Source organism: Mustela nivalis, assembly GCF_964662115.1.
Source record: "Mustela nivalis genome assembly, chromosome: 14".
Classification (NCBI taxonomy): domain Eukaryota; kingdom Metazoa; phylum Chordata; class Mammalia; order Carnivora; family Mustelidae; genus Mustela; species Mustela nivalis.
Window position 1 is genome coordinate 10,806,318 of NC_139033.1, and position 18,622 is coordinate 10,824,939.

The 18,622-nt window shown below is 38.7% G+C and overlaps 1 protein-coding gene across 17 annotated transcripts in view; it reads left to right on the forward strand.

Moving 5' to 3' along the window:
• TMEM116 (transmembrane protein 116) overlaps nt 1-18,622 on the forward strand; it is a 181,686-nt gene that overhangs the window by 48,425 nt on the left and 114,639 nt on the right. For 13 of the 17 annotated variants that reach the window (XM_082698505.1, XM_082698497.1, XM_082698506.1 and 10 more), the window contains 6 exons: nt 9,233-9,337; nt 13,178-13,227; nt 14,390-14,473; nt 14,836-14,971; nt 17,117-17,261; nt 18,198-18,271. In XM_082698505.1, the coding sequence (XP_082554631.1) occupies nt 9,233-9,337; nt 13,178-13,227; nt 14,390-14,473; nt 14,836-14,971; nt 17,117-17,261; nt 18,198-18,271 (594 nt within the window). The remainder of the gene's footprint in view (nt 1-9,232; nt 9,338-13,177; nt 13,228-14,389; nt 14,474-14,835; nt 14,972-17,116; nt 17,262-18,197; nt 18,272-18,622) is intronic. The other 4 variants (XM_082698510.1, XM_082698502.1, XM_082698503.1 and 1 more) reach the window with 1 other exon arrangement.

Below are 18,622 nucleotides of genomic sequence, written 5' to 3' on the forward strand. Positions count from 1 at the left end.
GTTTACACACTTCACAGCCCTACCATAGCACATACCCTCCCCAATATTCATAACCCCCCATCCTCTCCTGGTCCCCCTCCCCCCAGCAACCCTCAGTTTGTTTTGTGAGATTAAGAGTCTCTGATGGTTTGTCTCCCTCCCAATCCCATCTTGTTTCATTTTTTCTTTTCCTACCCCCCAAACTCCTCACGTTGCATCTCTACTTCCTCATATCAGGGAGATCATATGTTAGTTGTATAAGACAATATTTTTAAGATGACAACAAGATGATCCCCAAGTGACCTACAGTTTTATCACAATTCCTGTGAAAGTTCCAACTGCCTTTTTTTTTTGCAGAAATTTATAAGTTGATCCAAAATTTGTAGAAATACAAAGGACCCAGAGTGGCCAAAACGATCTTGAAAAAGAACAGAGTCAGACTACTCACACTTCCTGATTTTGAAACTTACTACAAAGTTTCATTAATCAAGACAGTGTGGTACTGGTATAAAGATGGATGTATATGTCATTGGAATAGAGCTGAGAGCCCAGAAATAAACCCTAACATTTTGAACAATCAGCTTTTGACATAGTGGCTAAAACAGTTCAGTGGGGAAAGTATAGCCTTTTCAATAAATTGTGTTTGGTCAGCTGGATATCTACATGCCAAAGGCTGAATTTACATTACACAACACACAAATATTAATTCAAAGTGGATTAGAGGCTTAAAATTTCAGAGCTGAAACAATGAAACTCTTAGAAAAACAAAGGAGTTTAAAAATCAGTTTCATGAGTATATAATGGTGTCAGCAATCAACAAAAAATATTGAGCAAGCTATATAGGGATAAAACTAATCCAACAACTATTTAGTTATTGGGATGTCATGACCAATTGTAATGTATAGAATCCTACTACATTCATTTGTTTAATTTTATTTAAATTCAATTAACATATCGTGTATTACTGTTTCGGAGGTAGAATTTAGTGATTCATCAGTTGCATATAACACCCAGTGCTCATTCCATTAAGTGCCTTCCCCCAGTTACCCCAACCCTCCACCCACTTCCCCTCCAGTAACCCTTAGTTTGTTTCTTCTAGTTAAGAGTCTATTATGGTTTGTCGCTCTCTCTGATTTCATCTTATTCCCTCCATTCCCCTATGGTCTTCTGATTTGTTTTTTAATTTCCACATATGAGTGAAGTCAAATAATTGTTTTTCTTTGATTGACTTATTTCGCTTATCATAATTCCCTCCATTTCCATCCACATCATTGCAAATGGTAAGATTTAATTCTTTTTGATGGATTAGTAATATTCCATTATATATGTATACACATATACATCTTTATCCTTTCATCTGTTGATGGACATCTGGGCTCTTCCATAGTTTGGGTATTGTGAGCATTGCCTATATGAGCACTGGGGATCATGTGCTTCTTCAGATGACTGCATATCCATTGGGTAAATACCCGGTAGTGCAATTGCTGGGTCATAGGGTAGCTCTGTGTTTAATTTTTTTTTAAAATTTATTTATTTGACACAGAGAGAGACATCACAAGTAGGCAGAGAGGTAGGCAGAGAGAGAGGGGAAGCAGGCTCCCTGCTGAGCAGAGAACCCGATGGGGGACTTGATCCCAGGACCCTGAGATCATGACCTGAGCTGAAGGCAGGCTTAACCCACTGAGCCACCCAGGTGCCCCTGTGTTTAACTTTTTGCGGAACCTCCATACTGTTTTCCAGAGTGGCTGTATCAGTTTGTATTCCCACCAACAGTGTTAGAGGGTTCTCCTTCCTCTACATCCTTGCAAACATCTCTTGCTTCCCAAGTTGTTAATTTTAGCCATTCTGACTGGTGTGAGGTGGTATCTCATTGTGGTTCTGATATGTATTTTCCTGATGCTGAGTCATTGAACATTTTTTTCATTTGTCTGTTAGCCATTTCTGTGTCTTCTTTGGAGAAATATCTATTCACGTTTTCTGCCCATTTTTTAAGGTGTTTTTTAAAGATTTTATTTGTTTGACAGACAGAGTTCACAAGTAGGCAGGCAGGCAGAGAGAGACAGAGAGAGAGAGAGAGGAGGAAGCAGGCTCCCTGCTAAGCAGAGAGCCCAATGTGAGGCTCGATCCCAGGACCCTGGGATCATGACCTGAGCTGAAGGCAGAGGCTTTAACCCACTGAGACACCCAGGCACCCCTTTTTGCCCATTTCTTGACAGGATTTTTTTGTTTTGTTTTGTTGGATGTTAAGTTTGAAAGTTCTTTATATACTTTGGTTACTAGCCCTTTATGTACTAAGACATTTGTAAATATCTTCTCCCATTCTGTAGGTTGCCTTTTAGTTTTGTTGACTGTTTCCTTTGCTGTGCAAAACTTTTTATTTTGATGAAGTCCCAGTAGTTCATTTTGCTTTTGTTCCTCTTGCCTTTGGAGATGTGTCTAGCAAGAAGTTGCTGTGGCTGAGGACTAAAGAGGTTGCTGCCTGTGTTCTCCTCTAGGATTTTGATGGATTCCTGTCTCATATTTAGGTCTTTCTTCCATTTTGAGTCTGTTTTTGTGTATTTTTTTTAAAGATTTTATTTATTTGACAGAGATCACAAGTAGGCAGAGAGAGGGGGGGAAGCAGGCTCCCTGTTAAGCAGAGAGCGCAATGTAGGGCTCGATCCCAGGACCCCAAGATCACCACCTGAGCTGAAGGCAGAGGCTTAACCCACTGAGCAACCCAGGCGCCCCTGTTTTTGTATATGGTTTAAGAAAGTGGTCTGGTTTCATTCTTCTGCATGTGGCTGTCCAGTTTTTTCACCATCATTTGTTGAAGAGACTTTTTTCCATTGGCTATTTTTTTTAAAGATTTTATTTATTTATTTGACAGACAGAGATCACAAGTAGGCAGAGAGGCAGGCAGAGAGAGAAGAGGAAGCAGGCTCCCCGCTAAGCAGAGAGCCCTATGTGGGGCTCGATCCCAGGACCCTGAGATCATGACCTGAGCCGAAGGCAGCGGCTTAACCCACTGAGCCACCCAGGCGCCCCTCCATTGGCTATTCTTTACTGCTTTGTCAAAGATTAGTTGACCATACAGTTGAGGATCTATTTCTGGATTCTCTATTCTGTTCCATTGATCCGTGTGTCTGTTTTTGTGCCGGTACCATATTGTCTTGATGATTACAGTTTTGTAATATATTTTGAAGTCTGGAATTGTGATGCCTCCAGCTCTGGTTTTCTTTTTCAAGATTCTTTTGGCTATTAATGGTCTTTTAAGGTTCCATAAAAATTTTAGGATTATTTGTTCCAGCTCTGTGAAAAATGCTGATGGCATTTTGATAGGAATTGCATTGAATGTGTAGATTGTTTTGGGCAGCATAGACTTTTTAACAATATTTGTTTTTCCAATCCATGAGCATGGGATGTTTTTCCATTTCTTTGTCTTCTTTACTTTCTTTCGTAATTGTTCTATATTTTCAGAGTATAGATCCTTTACCTCTTTGGTTAGGTTTATTCCTAGGTATCTTATGGGTTTTGGTGCAATTGTAAATGGTATCTATTCTTTGATTTTTCTTTCTTCTGTTTTCATTGTTAGTGTATAAAAATGGGCACCTGGGTGGCTCAGTGGGTTGAAGCCTCTGCTTTCGGCTTGGGTCATGGTCCCAGGGTCCTGGGATCGAGCCTCACATCGGGCTCTCTGCTCAGCGGGGAGCCTGCTTTCTCCTCTCTCTCTCTGCTTGTCTCTCTGCCTGCTTGTGATCTCTGTCTGTCAAATAAATAAATAAAATCTTAAAAAAAATGCAACTGACTTTTCTGTGCGGAGATTTTATATTCTGTGACTTTGCTGAATTTCTATATCAGTTCCAGCAGTTTTGGGGTAGTCTTTTAGGTTTTCTTTATAGAGTATCATGTCATCTATGAAGAGTAAAAGTTTGACTTCTTCTTTGCCTATCTGGATGGATTTTATTTCTTTTTGTTGTCTGATTGTTGAGGCTAAGACTTCCAGTACTGTGCTGAACAACAGTGGTGAGAGTGGATATCCCTGTTGTGTTCCTGACCTTAAGAGAAAAGCTCTCAGTTTTTACTTATGAAGGATGATATTTGCTGTGGGTTTTTCATATAGTTTTTATGATATTGGGGTATGTTTTTTCTAGCCCTATATAGCAGAAAGTTTTTAATCAAAAAAGGATGCTGTATTTTGTTAAATGCTTTTTCTGCATCTACTGAAAGGATAATATGGTTCTTGTTCCTTTCTTCTATTGATGTGGTATATCACACTGAAACAAGGGCTTTGACTGACACACTGGACCAGATTTATTTAATAGATATATTCAGAGCATTTCATCCTAGAGAACAGAATAGACATTCTTCTTGGGTGCACATGGAATATTCTCCAGAATAGATCACATGCTGGGTCACAAATCACATCTTAACATACAGAAAGACTGAGATTATACCATGCATATTCTCAGACCACAATGCTTTAAAACTTGAATTCATTCACAAAAACTTTGAAAGGATCACAATTACATGGAGGTTAATAAGCATCCTGCTAAAGAATGAGTGGTCCAGCTAGGAAATTAAAGAAGAGTTAAAAAAAATACATGGAAACAAATGAAAATGAAAACACAACAGTTCAGAACCTTTGGGATGCACCAAAGATGGTCCTAAGAGGGAAGTCTACAGCAGTACAGAAATTTCTCAAGAAATAAGAAAAGTCTCAAATACATAACCTAATCTTGCACCTAAAGGAGCTAGAAAAAGAACAACAAATAAAGCCTGCATCCAGAAGGAGAAGAGCAATAATGAAAATTAGAGCAGAAATCAATGATATAGAAATTGGAAATGGAAATGGAAAAACCAGTAGAACGTATCACAAGGAAACTAGGAGCCGGTTCTTCGAAAAAATATAATCTATAAATCCCTAGTAAGATTTAGCAAAAAGAAAAGAGAAAGGGCCCAAATAAACAAAATGATGAGGAGAAACCACAACAAAATGATGGTTGAGAAATCACAACGGACACCGAAGAAATACAAACAACTACAAAAGAATATTATGAGCAATTATATGGCAACACATTAGGCAATCTGGAAGAAATGGATGCATTCCTGGAAACATATAAACTACCAAATCTGAAACAGGAAGAAATAGAACAGAAAATAGAACCTGAACAGACTCATAACCAGCAAAGAAATTGAAGCAGTAATCCAAAAATCTCCCAACAAACAAGAGCCCACTTTGGATGGACTCCCAGTGGAATTCTACTAAATTTTTTTTTTAAAGATTTTATTTATTTATTTAAGAGAGAGTGAGTGAGCAAGAGAGAGCATGAGCAGGGGGAAGAGCAGAAGGAGAGGAAGAAGCAGACTCCCCTGCTGAGCAGGGAGCCCAATGATATGGGGCTAGATTCTAGGACTCTGGCATCATGACCTGAGTCAAAGGTGGACACTTAACTGACTGAGCCACCCAGGAGCTCCCCTACCAATCATTTAAAGAAGAATTAATACCTATTCCTCTGAAACTGTTTAAAAAAAAATAAATGAAACAAAAAATAATGAAAAATCCTCTGAAACTGTTTCAGAAAAATAAATGAAACAAAAAAATAAATGAACTTCCAAACTTGTTCTATGAGGCCAGCATTATCCTGACCCCAAAACCCAAAGACCCCACCAAAAAGGAGAATTACCAGTTTTCATGATGAATGTGCATGCAAGAATTCTTTCCAAGATACTAGCCGATAGGATCCAAGAGTACATTTAAAGGATTATTCACCAGGACCAAGTGGTGGGCTCTAGGGATGGTTTAGCATTTACTTTTAACAGCTTTATTGATATATAATTCACACATTTATTTATTTATTTTTAAAAAGACTTTATTATTTATTTATTTGACAGAGAGAGAGAGAGAGAGATCACAAGTTGGCAGAGAGGCAGGCAGGGAGAGAGGGGGAAGCAGGCTCCCCACTGAGCAGAGAGCCCAATGAGGGGCTCGATCCCAGGACCCTGAGATCATGACCTGAGCTGAAGGCAAAGGCTTAAACGATTGAGCTCCCCAGGCGCCCCTAATTCACACATTTAAAGTATACAAGTCAATGGCAACCATCATCATAATCAATTTTAGAATATTTTTAAAAATTTTATTATGTTCAATTAACCATCATTTAGCACATCATTAGTTTTGATATATAGAATATTTTCATTACCTCAAACCCCATACTTCCTATTCATCACTATCCAGTCTTCTCCTCCCAACCCTCGGTAACCACTACTGTACTTGTTGTCTTTATAATTTTGCCTATTCTGGATATTTCATTTAAATGGAATCATGCATTTCATATAAATGGAATAATACAATATATGGTCCTTTGTGACTGGCATCTTTCACTTAGAACAGTATTTTCAAGGTTCATCATGTTGTGGCATGTATCAGGATTTCATTCCTTTTTATTGGTGGATAATATTCTTTAAATGGATATAGCTCTTTATTTATTCATTCAACAAGTGATGGGTATTTGAGTTGTTTCCACTTTTTGGCTGTTATAAATAATGCTGGTCTGAATGTTTGTGTACATGTTTTTGGGTGGACATGTTTTCATTTCTCTGGGGTATATACCTAAGAGTACATCTTCTGGGTCATATGGTATAACTCTGTTTTGAACCTTTTGAGGTACTGCCAGTTTTCCAAAGCAATTACACTGTCTTATATTCTGATCAATAGTGTATGAGAGTTCCAATGACTGTATCCTTGCCAATACTTGTTATTATTATCTTTTTAGTTATATCCATCCTAGTAGGTGTGAAATCGTAGCTCATTATGGATTCATTAATTGACTTTAAATGTCAATCTGTCCTTCATTCTTTAGATTAATTATACTGTTAGTTATGTATTTCTTTTTATTTATTGATGTATTCAGTTGGTAGTGTTTTGTATCTATTCATGAAGTATATATTGCTCTGTAGTTTTCTTTCTTTGTTTTTGGTAGTATCTCTATAGAAGTTTTATAATCAGCTTAATTCTTTGTTCATAAAAACAGTCTGCATAGTGGCACCTGGGTGGCTCAGTTGGTTAAGTGTCTGTCTTTGGCTCAGGTCATGATCCCAGGGTCCTAGGATCAAGCCCTATGTTGTTGGGCACCCTCCCCAGCAGGGAAGTTTGCTTCTTCCTCTCCCTCTGCCCCTCCCTCTGCTGTGTGCTCTCTCTTGTTCACTCTCTCTCTCAAATAAATATATAAAATTAGAAACAAAAACAAAATAAGCTGTGTACTATAGCCTCCTTTTTTTTCCTGAAAGCACTATGCAGTACTTTCATGATTTCTTTAAAAAAAAAAAAAAAAGATTTTATTTATTTATTTATTTGACAGAGAGAGACAAAGAGAGAGGGAACACAAGCAGGGGGGAATGGGAGAGGGAGAAGCAGGCTTCCTGCTGAGTGGGGATCCCAATGTGGATTTGGGGCTTGATCCCAGGACTTCGGGATCATGGCCTGAGCTGAAGGCACTCGCTTAACGACTGAGCCACCCAGGCTACCCCTAATTTTACTGTGGTTCTTTTCTCTTTTCTTTTCTTTTCTCTTCTCTTGTCTTCTCTTCTTTTCTTTTCTTTTATATTATTTGTTTGAGAGGGAGAGGTAGAAAGAGCATGAGTGGGCTGAGGAGCAGAGGGAGAGGTAGAAGCAGACTCCCCGCTGAGCAGGGAGCTGGACACTGGGCTCAATCCCAGGATCGTGGGATCATGACCAGAGCCAAAGGCAGATGCTTAACTAAGGCACCCAGGTACCTCAACTCTAGTTCTTTCCTGATCTTAGTTTAAATGGTTACCAATTTTACTGGTTGAGTTTCTGTTAGATGCCAGACATTGGAATCTGCTCTGTGTGTGTGTGTGTGTGTATGTATACACATACATATATATATGTATGTATTTTTTGGGGGGGATTGGATGTAGTGAACTCTGAATCTATATGATGCTTTCAAGACTTGCTTATTTTTCTAAGACATACTTTTAAACTTTGATTCAGGCAGTCTTCCATGTACAGCTAATTTTGTCCCATTTGTGAGGCAATACTCTTCTTATGATTCTACCTTATTATGCTGTAATATCTTCATTTCATGCCTATGTATTAGGACATCTTTCCACTCTGAGTGATGGAAACACAAACTATTGCTTTGGAGATTGTTTCACCTATTCCTCTGTGGTTGTTCTGTTCCTGGTCTTCATGGTTTTCAGTCTCACATGCATAGATCAGTACTTAATCAAGGACTTGAGGGTACCACTGCAAATCTCCAGAGCACTATACCTGTGTAGCTACTTCTTCTTTGATAATCTACTTCATATATTATAGCTGCTTTGGCCTCTCCAAACTCTGAACTCTGCCTCTTCACTCACCAAGACAGCCCGTCTGTTGGTTTCCCCTTCATGGCACTCACTTTTTCCTGCCAGTGATTTGGGTCGTTTGCTTGTTTTTCTTCTTTCAGGGATTACTGTTCTGGACTGATGGTTACCCTAATATTTGAAAACAGGATTTTCCATATATTTTCTCCAATTTTTAGTTTTTAAGGCTGAAAGGCAAATTCTATTTCTATTATTTCATCAAAGATGGAAGCGGAAATTTTTTTTCTCTGGGATTTTGTCCTGCTTATCCATTGCTATCTTGTCAGTTCTTTGATCCTTTTAAGGATCTAAAAAATATTTCATCTACTATGTTTTGTTTTTTTTTAAGACTTTATTTATTTACCACAAGTAGGCAGAGAGGCAGGCAGAGCGAGAGAGAGAGGTGAAAGCAGGCTCTCCGCTGAGCAGAGAGCCTGATGCAGGGCTCGATCCTACGACCCTGGGATCATAACCTGAGCCAAAGGCAGAGGCTTTAACCCACTGAGCCACCCAGGTGCCCCCTATGTTTAGTTTTTTTTAAATGGGAAACTGGTTCAAATAATTCAAATTATTAGAAATGGAAATCTTTACAGTCTTTCCAATTAAAAAATAAAATAGAAAAATACTCTAGGATATCTTCGTAAATGTAGAACAGCTGGGTGAGAAAAGGTGGCTAATGATGTGATTTCTCTAAATAGTCAAAAGGATAAAATAAGGAATCCAAGACATAAAATAGGTAGGCCTGGGTAGAATTCTCAGACATGGCCCAGTTTTGCACATTATGGATATTAGATGGTACATTACTAATAGACCATTAAGTAGGATTCTTATGGTAGAAGATAATGTAATAAATTGAAAGAAGTCAGACTATAACAGTTATGAGGTTTTTTTTTTTATTCTCACCTAGATATTCTACATTTCCTCATTTCTTTACACCGTCAATTACATCTGGTATCTGTACAAAGAGTTGAGGATGAGACACAACCAGAATGGACAGAGCACATTTCCACTGGTAAGTTTTATTCAGAGTTGATAGTTAAGAACAGTATGCTACCTGAGCTGCCTAGGTGGCTCAGTGGGTTGAGCCTCTGCCTTCAGCTCCCGTTGTGATCTTAGGTTCATAGGATAGAGCCATGCATGGGGCTCTCTGCTCTGTGCAGAGCCTGCTTCATCCCCCTCTCTCTGCCTGCTGCTCTGCCTACTTGTGATCTCTCTCTGTGCCCAATAAATAAATAAATAAATAAATAAATAAAGTCTTAAAAAAACCCAAAACTATGCTACCCATAATTCTGTGGGCTCACCCCTCCCACCTTCTTTCCTCTGTCTTTAGTGCCACCATAGTGATGTGCATGAATGTCCTGGTACATGCTCTTAAGAGCATTAAAAATGCTGAAAAGAGGGGCACCTGGGTGGCTCAGTGGGTTAAAGCCTCTGCTTTCTGCTCCGGTCATGATCCCAGGGTCCTGGGATTGAGTCCCACATCGGGCTCTCTGCTCAGTAGGGAGCCTGCTTTCCTTCCTCTCTCTCTGCCTGCCTCTCTGCCTACTTGTGATCTCCGTCTGTCAAATTAAGTTTAAAAAAAAAAATGCTGAAAAGAGAGACAAAATCCAGGTTCTTATTAGGCTGTGCTCCAAAGTCATCGTCTGGTTTCTCACTGTGATGATGAAGCATGATTACATTGGCGAATTTGAAATCATTGATGATCACAGAGTGGGGAAAATTGTTGTAAACCTCAGGGGCAGGTTAAACAAGTGTGGAATGATCAGTCCCAATTTAATGTACAACTGAAAGATGTAGAAAAATGGCAGAATAACCTGCTTCTGTCCCACCAGTTTGGCTTCATTGTACTGACAACCTCAGCTGGTATCATGGACCATGAATAAGCAAGATGAAAACACAGGAGGGAAAATCCTGGAATTCTTTTTCTAGGGGTTTAATACGTATGTACAAATAAAATGTCTCAATGGAAAAAGAAGAGTATGATGAAACAAATCCATATATTCTTGATAAACAGTGCAAGCACTCAGGACTGGGTAGGTGAATTCATGGAGCTTAATAAAAGAGAAGTCATGTTTCTATTCTGTTGAAAAGATTCCCTCTTCTCTCTTGTCATCAAAAAAATAAAAAGGTTTTGATTATAGGAAACATTATTTGCAGTACTGTCATTACTGCCTGGTTCCATCCTTCTTAGCTCCATGCCAGTCCGGCACTGCTGCTAGCGTAAAGAATAAGATCTTGGGTAGAGTCAGGGAAGGTGCTCAGTTTGCTCACATGGGATTTGGGCTCCAGGTGTTGGAAAGGGAGAATGTCTGTTTTGCTCTGCTATAATTCTTCAATATGTGTGGATAACAGATGGTGGTTTGCAGAAGAGCAGAAGGTAATCTGTGTTTGGTAATCAGAAAACAAGGTGGATCCAGGGAATAGTTGTCTTCCCTTCTTTGGTTCAAAGAGAGTTTGGTGCACTGTCTAGTATGACATTTATAAAAGAGAGGAGAGCACTAAGTACATATGGATTTTTTGTGTGTGCATACATATTTTACTTATCACATAATTCATTTATTTTAAGTTACAATCCAGTGGTTTCTAAAGAAGACTTACTATCTTGTAAAATAATATCATAAATCAGTTCCAAAATATTTTCTTCACCCTAATTGAATTCTTCATGACCATTTATTGTTAATTTCCTACCCACCCCCTGTACTAGGGAACTGCTAATCTAATTTCTGACTCTGTAGATTTTCCTTTTCTGGACATTTCATATAGATGGAATCATCCAATATATATTCTCTTGCGTCTGATTTCATTTATAAGCTTTTGAAGTTTATCCATTATAGCATATGTAAGTCACTCTTTTTTTAGTGCTAAATAGTATTCCATTGTATAGTTTCTTATTCCTGATTCTTACGGTATATCACTAAGTGATCTTGGTAGAAAACATTTATAGGGGCGGCTTGGTGGCTCCATTTATAGGGGCGGCTTGTACTTCGGCTCAGGTCTTGATCCTGGGGTCCTGGGATTGAGCCCTACCTCAGGCTCCCTGCTCTCTCTTCCCCTTCTTCCTGCTCATGCTCTCTCACTCTCTCTCAAATAAATAAAATCGTTTTTTAAAAAAACATTTTTATGATGTTAGCAATTTTCATTTCTTTGGCTGTCCTTGTATATTTTAATCTTATTGTATAAATCTCACTAAATATTCCAGTTTTCTTATTTCTATAGTATCCATTCTATGGTGGTTTTTTTTTTAATTTTTTATTTTTTATAAACATATATTTTTATCCCCAGGGGTACAGGTCTGTGAATCACCAGGTTTACACACTTCACAGCACTCACCAAAGCACATACCCTCCCCAATGTTCTATGGTGGTTTTTTAAAAGAGTTTATCTTTAAGTGATCTGTGTGGCCAACATGGGGCTTGAACCTACAACCACGAGGTCAAGAGTTGCATGCTCCACCAACTGAGCCAACCAGACACCTCTGTTTTGGTTTTTTTGAAGGGGATTTTTTGTTTAAAAGCATCATGGAGTAAATGAATCTGGAGAACTTACCCACATACCTTTCTCTAGAGCCTACAGATCAGCTCTAGACTTAATGAAAGTGGTATACTATCATATGCATGATGAAACTCAATAAAAATTTGTTGAATGAATAAATGGTACTATTATCTAAGTTGTTTTTAAAAATCAGAGATTCATTGACAGTAAGGTAAGAACAAGAATTAAAAACAGTTTAGCCTGATGGGTAGAGGATAGAATAAAAAGGAAAGACGGGACACAGGTAGGAGAGATCACCCAAGATTGATTTTACTTTTCTCATTTTACTTAAAGTCAACAGTGACTGTTTTACTTGAAATCATTTACTCTTTCTGATCCATAGTTTTTAGGGCAAATCAATTACCCATCTCTGATTATTGATTAACTGCTCACTTAATGCTTATTGATTTTTAACAATGCCATTCTAAAGATTTATTTATTTATTTATTTGACAGAGATCACAGATAGGCAGAGAGGCAGGCAGAGAGGGAAGGGGGAAGCAGGCTCCCTGCTGAGCAGAGAGCCCGATGCGGGGCTTGATCCCAGAACTCTGAGATCATGACCTCAGCCGAAGCCAGAGGTCTTAACCCACTGAGCCACTGAGCCACCCAGGCGCCCCTAACAATGTCATTCTAGAATATAATAGGATCTTTTACCTCAGAACAGAAAAAAGCTGTTTTCTAGTCTATTCTCACTTTAAGGTGTTCTATTCAAATTCTTTTATCATAAACTTCCAGTGGGTAGATAACATTATTCTATAAATTATTTTTCAGTGTCTAACACAACTGGGGGTGTTTAGAATGTTCTTTCTTCTAGAGTCTAATAGATGTTATATCCAAAGGGCTTATTTGACCTCCCTCCTTTATACTAATTCTGGCCTACTAAGCTCTGCTGGTCATTTTATACATAGACTTCTGCTCCACTCTTAAGGTCTGAAAAGTCCACACCTCCCTGGATCTAAAAGAGAATAGGATTGAACTGTTATTAGAAGATGGAGGAGTACTGTATGATTTCATATTTACCTTTCTTTTTTAAAGAATTTATTTTGGTATCCAAGTCTTATATTAAGCTACTTCCCACAGGCTTTCCTTGTGGCTGCTGTTGCTGTTGTACTTTTTAGATTATAGTAATAGAGATAAAATTCTCTTGTCTCCAATGCTAAGGAACTATCTATTTAAATTGAGTTTTATAGCAAATATTGCTTGACAGAAGCAGGCTCTTGGGAATTTTTGTTTGTACAAATGATAATTAATGATCTGATATTTATTTTATTATGATTGACAGTATATTAAGACTTTACTCATATTTATTTTTTTCACAGGTTATAGATTATACTTGTCATGTTGGTCAAATAGCCATCATTTTGTCAAGGTAAGGTTTTTGCTTTCCTTTCCTAGCAAGGTGTAAACTCATTATTCTGTGGTCTAGGTGAGAACAAATAGGACAGTGCCCTTCATTTCCATAGAGTCTATCACTCCTAGGTCCTCACAGAGCCTTACTGAGTTAGAAGCAACAAACATATGATCATTGGAACCATATTCCCAGGTAGAATAGGCAAGCAATTTTAGATTCAGATTTTAACCTTAATTCTGCCATTAACTCTGTGTGATCTTCAACAAATATTTCGCTTTAAGTCTTTGGACTTCTAATTCCGTTTTATATCATAAAGAGTTATAACAGATAGCTTTCAAGATCTCATCCACCTTTATAACCCTGGGTGAGAGTCTTGGAATTATTTACCCTCAGAAGGGTCTGGATCTCACCTAATGTAGTAGTCATGTTAGAGTTGACATTAGAGTTTATAACTTTTACTTCTGGATCTTTCCCTCTTATAGGGAGCTGGCTGTATTTAGCTGGATTAATAATTGGTTATTTAAGTGTATGCTTTGAAAAAGCTCCTAGAAATGGGGTGTTGAAAATTAAGTTATTCCTGGTGGCCATGGAAAGTTAGCACATAACTCCCTGTTAGGTTTTTTCCTTTCACTTTGATCCACACCCAGAGACTCTCTGACACCATTATAGGGCTCATTAATTTAGGTAGGAAATGCATTCTCCACTCCACTTACCCACCAATTGGACAAAAAGTATACATAAGGGGTTTTTTTTTGACAGAGAGATCACAAGTAGGCAGAGAGGTTGGCAAGAGAGAGGGGTAAGCAGGTTCCCTACTGAACAGAGAGCCCGATGTGGGGCTCAATCCCAGGACCCTGAAATCATGACCTGAGCCAAATGCAGAGGCTTTAACCCACTGAGCTACCCAGGAACCCCTATATATAAGGTTTTTGAGGCATTTTTCTTGAAGAAATTATATCTATATAATTTCATATATATATATGAATATATAATATAATATATTTATTATATGTTATATATAATGTAATATATATATATATATATATTTTTTTTTTTTTTTTTTTTTTTGTGGAGAGTGGAGGGGTGATGGAGTTGGAAGAAGAACAGAGTATTTTGTGATGGGGAAAGGCCATGAAAATGCCGGACTATTAGGGTGATGTTTTTTTTTTGTCCCTCCCAGCCTGATACCTCTTCTGTTAATGATACCTGTATTCTGTCTGGGCAATGTTAGTGAATGTTTCCACAACTTCAGCCAGAGCCACAGGTAAGCAAGGGCCAAATCTGTCATTTCTGTGGTAGACTGCACCTTTTCTTTTCTATATATAGAGATGGAAAAGACTTTCTACATACATTCTCGCCAAGTTGCTTGTATTTGGAACAAGGTTCTATGGAACCTTGGTAGAGTCTATAGAACAAGGTATAATCAAAGCAAAAGATACATAAATAGGAATATAATGTGAAGTGACTGGAAGATAATGTATCTATAAGAAAGAATAAGGTATTATGGGCCAGGGTTAGCAGAATGGTAAGTAACATTGGATACTTAATAAATTTTGTTTTACCAAATATGTATCTCTCTAGTGTCATATCTGTAATAGTGGTCCTGTCCATTGATTCTCTTCCTAGGTGTATTCTGATGTTCTCACCACCATCAGCCATGGCTAAACTGCCTTATGCCAACACATCTGTCTGTAGCACACTTTATTTTTATGGGATCACCATTTTCCTGACCAGCTTTCTCCTCAGCCTCCTCACCATTGTGGTATGGTGCCATCTGCTCTTATGGAAAGAGAGGGGATTGGGAGCGATGGGACGTTATTCCCAGGGACTGGGGAAAATGGGATGGAGAGGCATTTCCTAAAGTCTTAGAACTAAGAAAGTAGCTAAGAGATAATTGACAGTTTAATTACCATCTCAGTATTTGGACTTCCCAAGATTAAATGATTAGGGGGGAAAGAGTCTCTAGTCATTACGTGAGAATTATGCTCACTCTAGGACTAATTAATATATGTTCCTGTGGATCCTCATGGAAGACCAGACCAGAAAATTAGTATATGTCATGTATACTCTCTAGTATATGTCAAGTATAACGCTCTAGAACATTAGAAATGTGCTGTGATTTAATTTGATTATTTTCCAAATAATGAGGGAATTTTTGCTAGTGCAGCTGGCACTTGTGAACAAAATAAAATTATGGAGAATTTCCTTTAACAATTTAAAAATAAATTGTGAGATTAAGAGTCACTTATGGTTTGTCTCCCTCCCAATCCCATCTTGTTAATCTCACAAAACAAACTGAGGGTTGCTGGGGGGAGGGGGTTTGGGAGAAGGGGGTGGGATTATGGACATTGGGGAGGGTATGTGCTTTGGTGAGTGCTGTGAAGTGTGTAAACCTGGTGATTCACAGACCTGTACCCCTGGGGATAAAAATATATGTTTATAAAAAATAAAAAATTTTAAAAAATAACAATAAAAAAATAAATAAATAAAAATAAAAATAAATTGTGGAGATAGCTTAGCTCAAATCAGCAACTTTGTAAAGAGGGTGAAATGAATAGTTTATATTAAGATGATTCTGATGATCTTCACTTAGAACTAATTGACAAGAGAGGCAGGTATCCCATAGCCTGGTACCCTGGGGATTCTTTTTTTTTTTTTTTTTAAAGAATTTATTTATTTATTTGACAGAAAGAAAGAGACATCGAGAGAGGAGATCAGGCAGGGGGAGTGGGGGTGAGGAGTTGGTGGGGAGTGGGAAGGGGAGAAGCAGGCTTCCTGTAGAGCAGCGGCCTGATACCGGGCTCAATACCAGGACCCTGGGACCATGACCTGAGCTACCCAGGTGCCACTACCCTGGGGATTCTTTTTTTTTTTTTTTTTTTTTTTTTTTTTTTTTTTAAAGATTTTATTTGTTTATTTGACAGAGAGAAATCACAAGTAGATGGAGAGGCAGGCAGAGAGAGAGAGAGGGAAGCGGGCTCTCTGCTGAGCAGAGAGCCCGATGCGGGACTCGATCCCAGGACTCTGAGATCATGACCTGAGCCGAAGGCAGCGGCTTAACCCACTGAGCCACCCAGGCGCCCCTACCCTGGGGATTTTTGATTGCTTTTTTAAATAATGCAATCTTCAGAACTGATTCTACTAGACATTAATATTCCCAAATAAGTGAAAGCCTTCTTTTGATTCCTATGTCTGTGGAGAAATGAAATTACATGGCTAAACTTAATGAAATAATTGGCTTATTAACTTAGAGAGTGGGTCTGGATGATTAGGGAGAATTTTAGATTTGTCAGATTTGTTACCAAAATTATTACCCAGTTTACTCCCCACAGAAAGCACATTGGAGGTCTGAACTGATTTATATTTGTTTCCTTAGCTTATATAGAGAGCCCCCAGATGTAAGGGGAAAACAGTCCCCTTTTCCATCTAAGGGCAAGAAGAGACTTCCTAAAACTTTATTTTGCTTTGAGTTGAGAATTTCAGCTCAGCCATGGTGCTAATGTATTTATTTTAAGGGTATTAAGCATAGAACACTTTCTAACACAGGCTCTAGTATAGCATTTTAAAAGAGGGCCTGGTTAGATCTTAGCTTTAACTTCCTATATATACTGTGATTAGCCTCAGTTTTTTTTTGGGGGGGAAGCCTGTGAGTTGATGTAAAGTTTATGTATTGAACATGGTAACCACAGGTTTGGCTAATATCTATCCATTTCCCCTGGGCTAGAAAAGTTCACTCTGAAGATGATTTTCTTTCAGAAAAATCCAGGCTTAGATGGTAAAGACAGGAGAACAAGTTTTCCTGCTGTCAGATCCTGAGAGAGGTGATCCCCCTATAACAATAGGAAGCTAGAGCTAGGAAGTTTTACCAAGCCTCAGGCAAACTACTCATTGATGTACCCCTGTTTAGGTCTTACTCATCCAAGCCCAGACCCTTTATAAAAAGTTTGTGAAAAAAACTGGCTTCCTGGGGAGTGAACAGTGGGCAGTGATTCACATTGTGGAGCAGCGAGTACGCTTCTACCCGTTGGCCTTCTTTTGCTGCTGGGGCCCAGGTGGGTATCTTAAAAGGAAGAGCTGGGCAATAATGAGAACACCTATTGGGTTCTGATGAAGCAAAGTGGTCTCACCAAGAAGAATGACTGCAACTTGTAAAATTCCTGTCCAACTGTAAAATCCATGTTGGTCCCACTTTCTTCTTTTTCTTCCTATGTTTTAGACATGAGATGCAACCTTAGAGAGGAAACATTCTGATAGAGTTCAGAGATACTAACACCTGTCCCTCCTAGTACACAAAATATAATGAAGATCAGATTGAATAGTACTTATGAAAGATCTTGGTGAATTCTGAAGCACCAAGAAGTGTAACTTATCTCCCCATAGTGTATCTTAACCAACATTGCTACACTGTAACCTGCAAAGTTTAGTCAGTGAGGAATGGAAGTTGGAGACTGGAGGCCCAGTGGTTCATGTTACTGGTTAATCTCATTCCTAGTCTTCATTATGCCTGTACCCTTATTTATCATGGTGCATAGGCATGTATACTGGGGGATTTTTTTTTTTTAAGATTTTATTTATTTGTCAGAGAGAGAGCGCGAGCGAAAGTGAGCACAGGCAGACAGAGTGGAAGGCAGAGTCAGAGGGAGAAGCAGGCTCCCTGCGGAGCAAGGAGCCCGATGTGGGACTCGATCCCAGGACGCTGGGACCATGACCTGAGCCGAAGGCAGCTGCTTAACCAACTGAGCCACCCAGGCGTCCCAATACTGGGGGATTTTTGTAAAGATTTTTTTTATTAGAGAGAGAGAGCACAAGCAGCGGGAGTGGCAGGCAAAGGGAGCCCCATGCAGGACTCAGTCCCAGGACCCTGGGATCATGCCTGAGCTGAAGGCAGATGCTTAACCGACTGAGCCACCCAGGTGTCCCTATACTGGGGAATTTTATGCTCAGACAGATAGGGATGGCAAGAAGATTTATACTTCGTGTTTTCACAGCTGTCATTCTGGTGATCATAAAGTTGACCAAGCTACAGGACATGAAGCTTCACATGGTCCTCTGTGTTCTCCAGGTAACACCTTCAGTATCCATTTTTACACTCTCTTATCCTGTTCTCTTACACTGACATTACTCAGTAAGCACAGTTTTTTTCCCTTAGTGTATTTATTTCTGTGTTGCAAAAAAGAAAATGTATTATTTATATTCAGTTATGAAAAGTGTTAAGTTTTCCTCACAGATAAAGTAGATACTTCTGTGAAAGTGTTGCCATGCATTCCAGAGCATATGTATCTCTGGTTAACTTCATTTTATTGGTGTGTTTTTAAGGAATGGGTAACAAAAAACCAAAATCTACCAGATAATGTTTTTTATGAAACACTGATAGTGACATAATCTCTCTCCCACCCAAAGCAAATTGAATGGG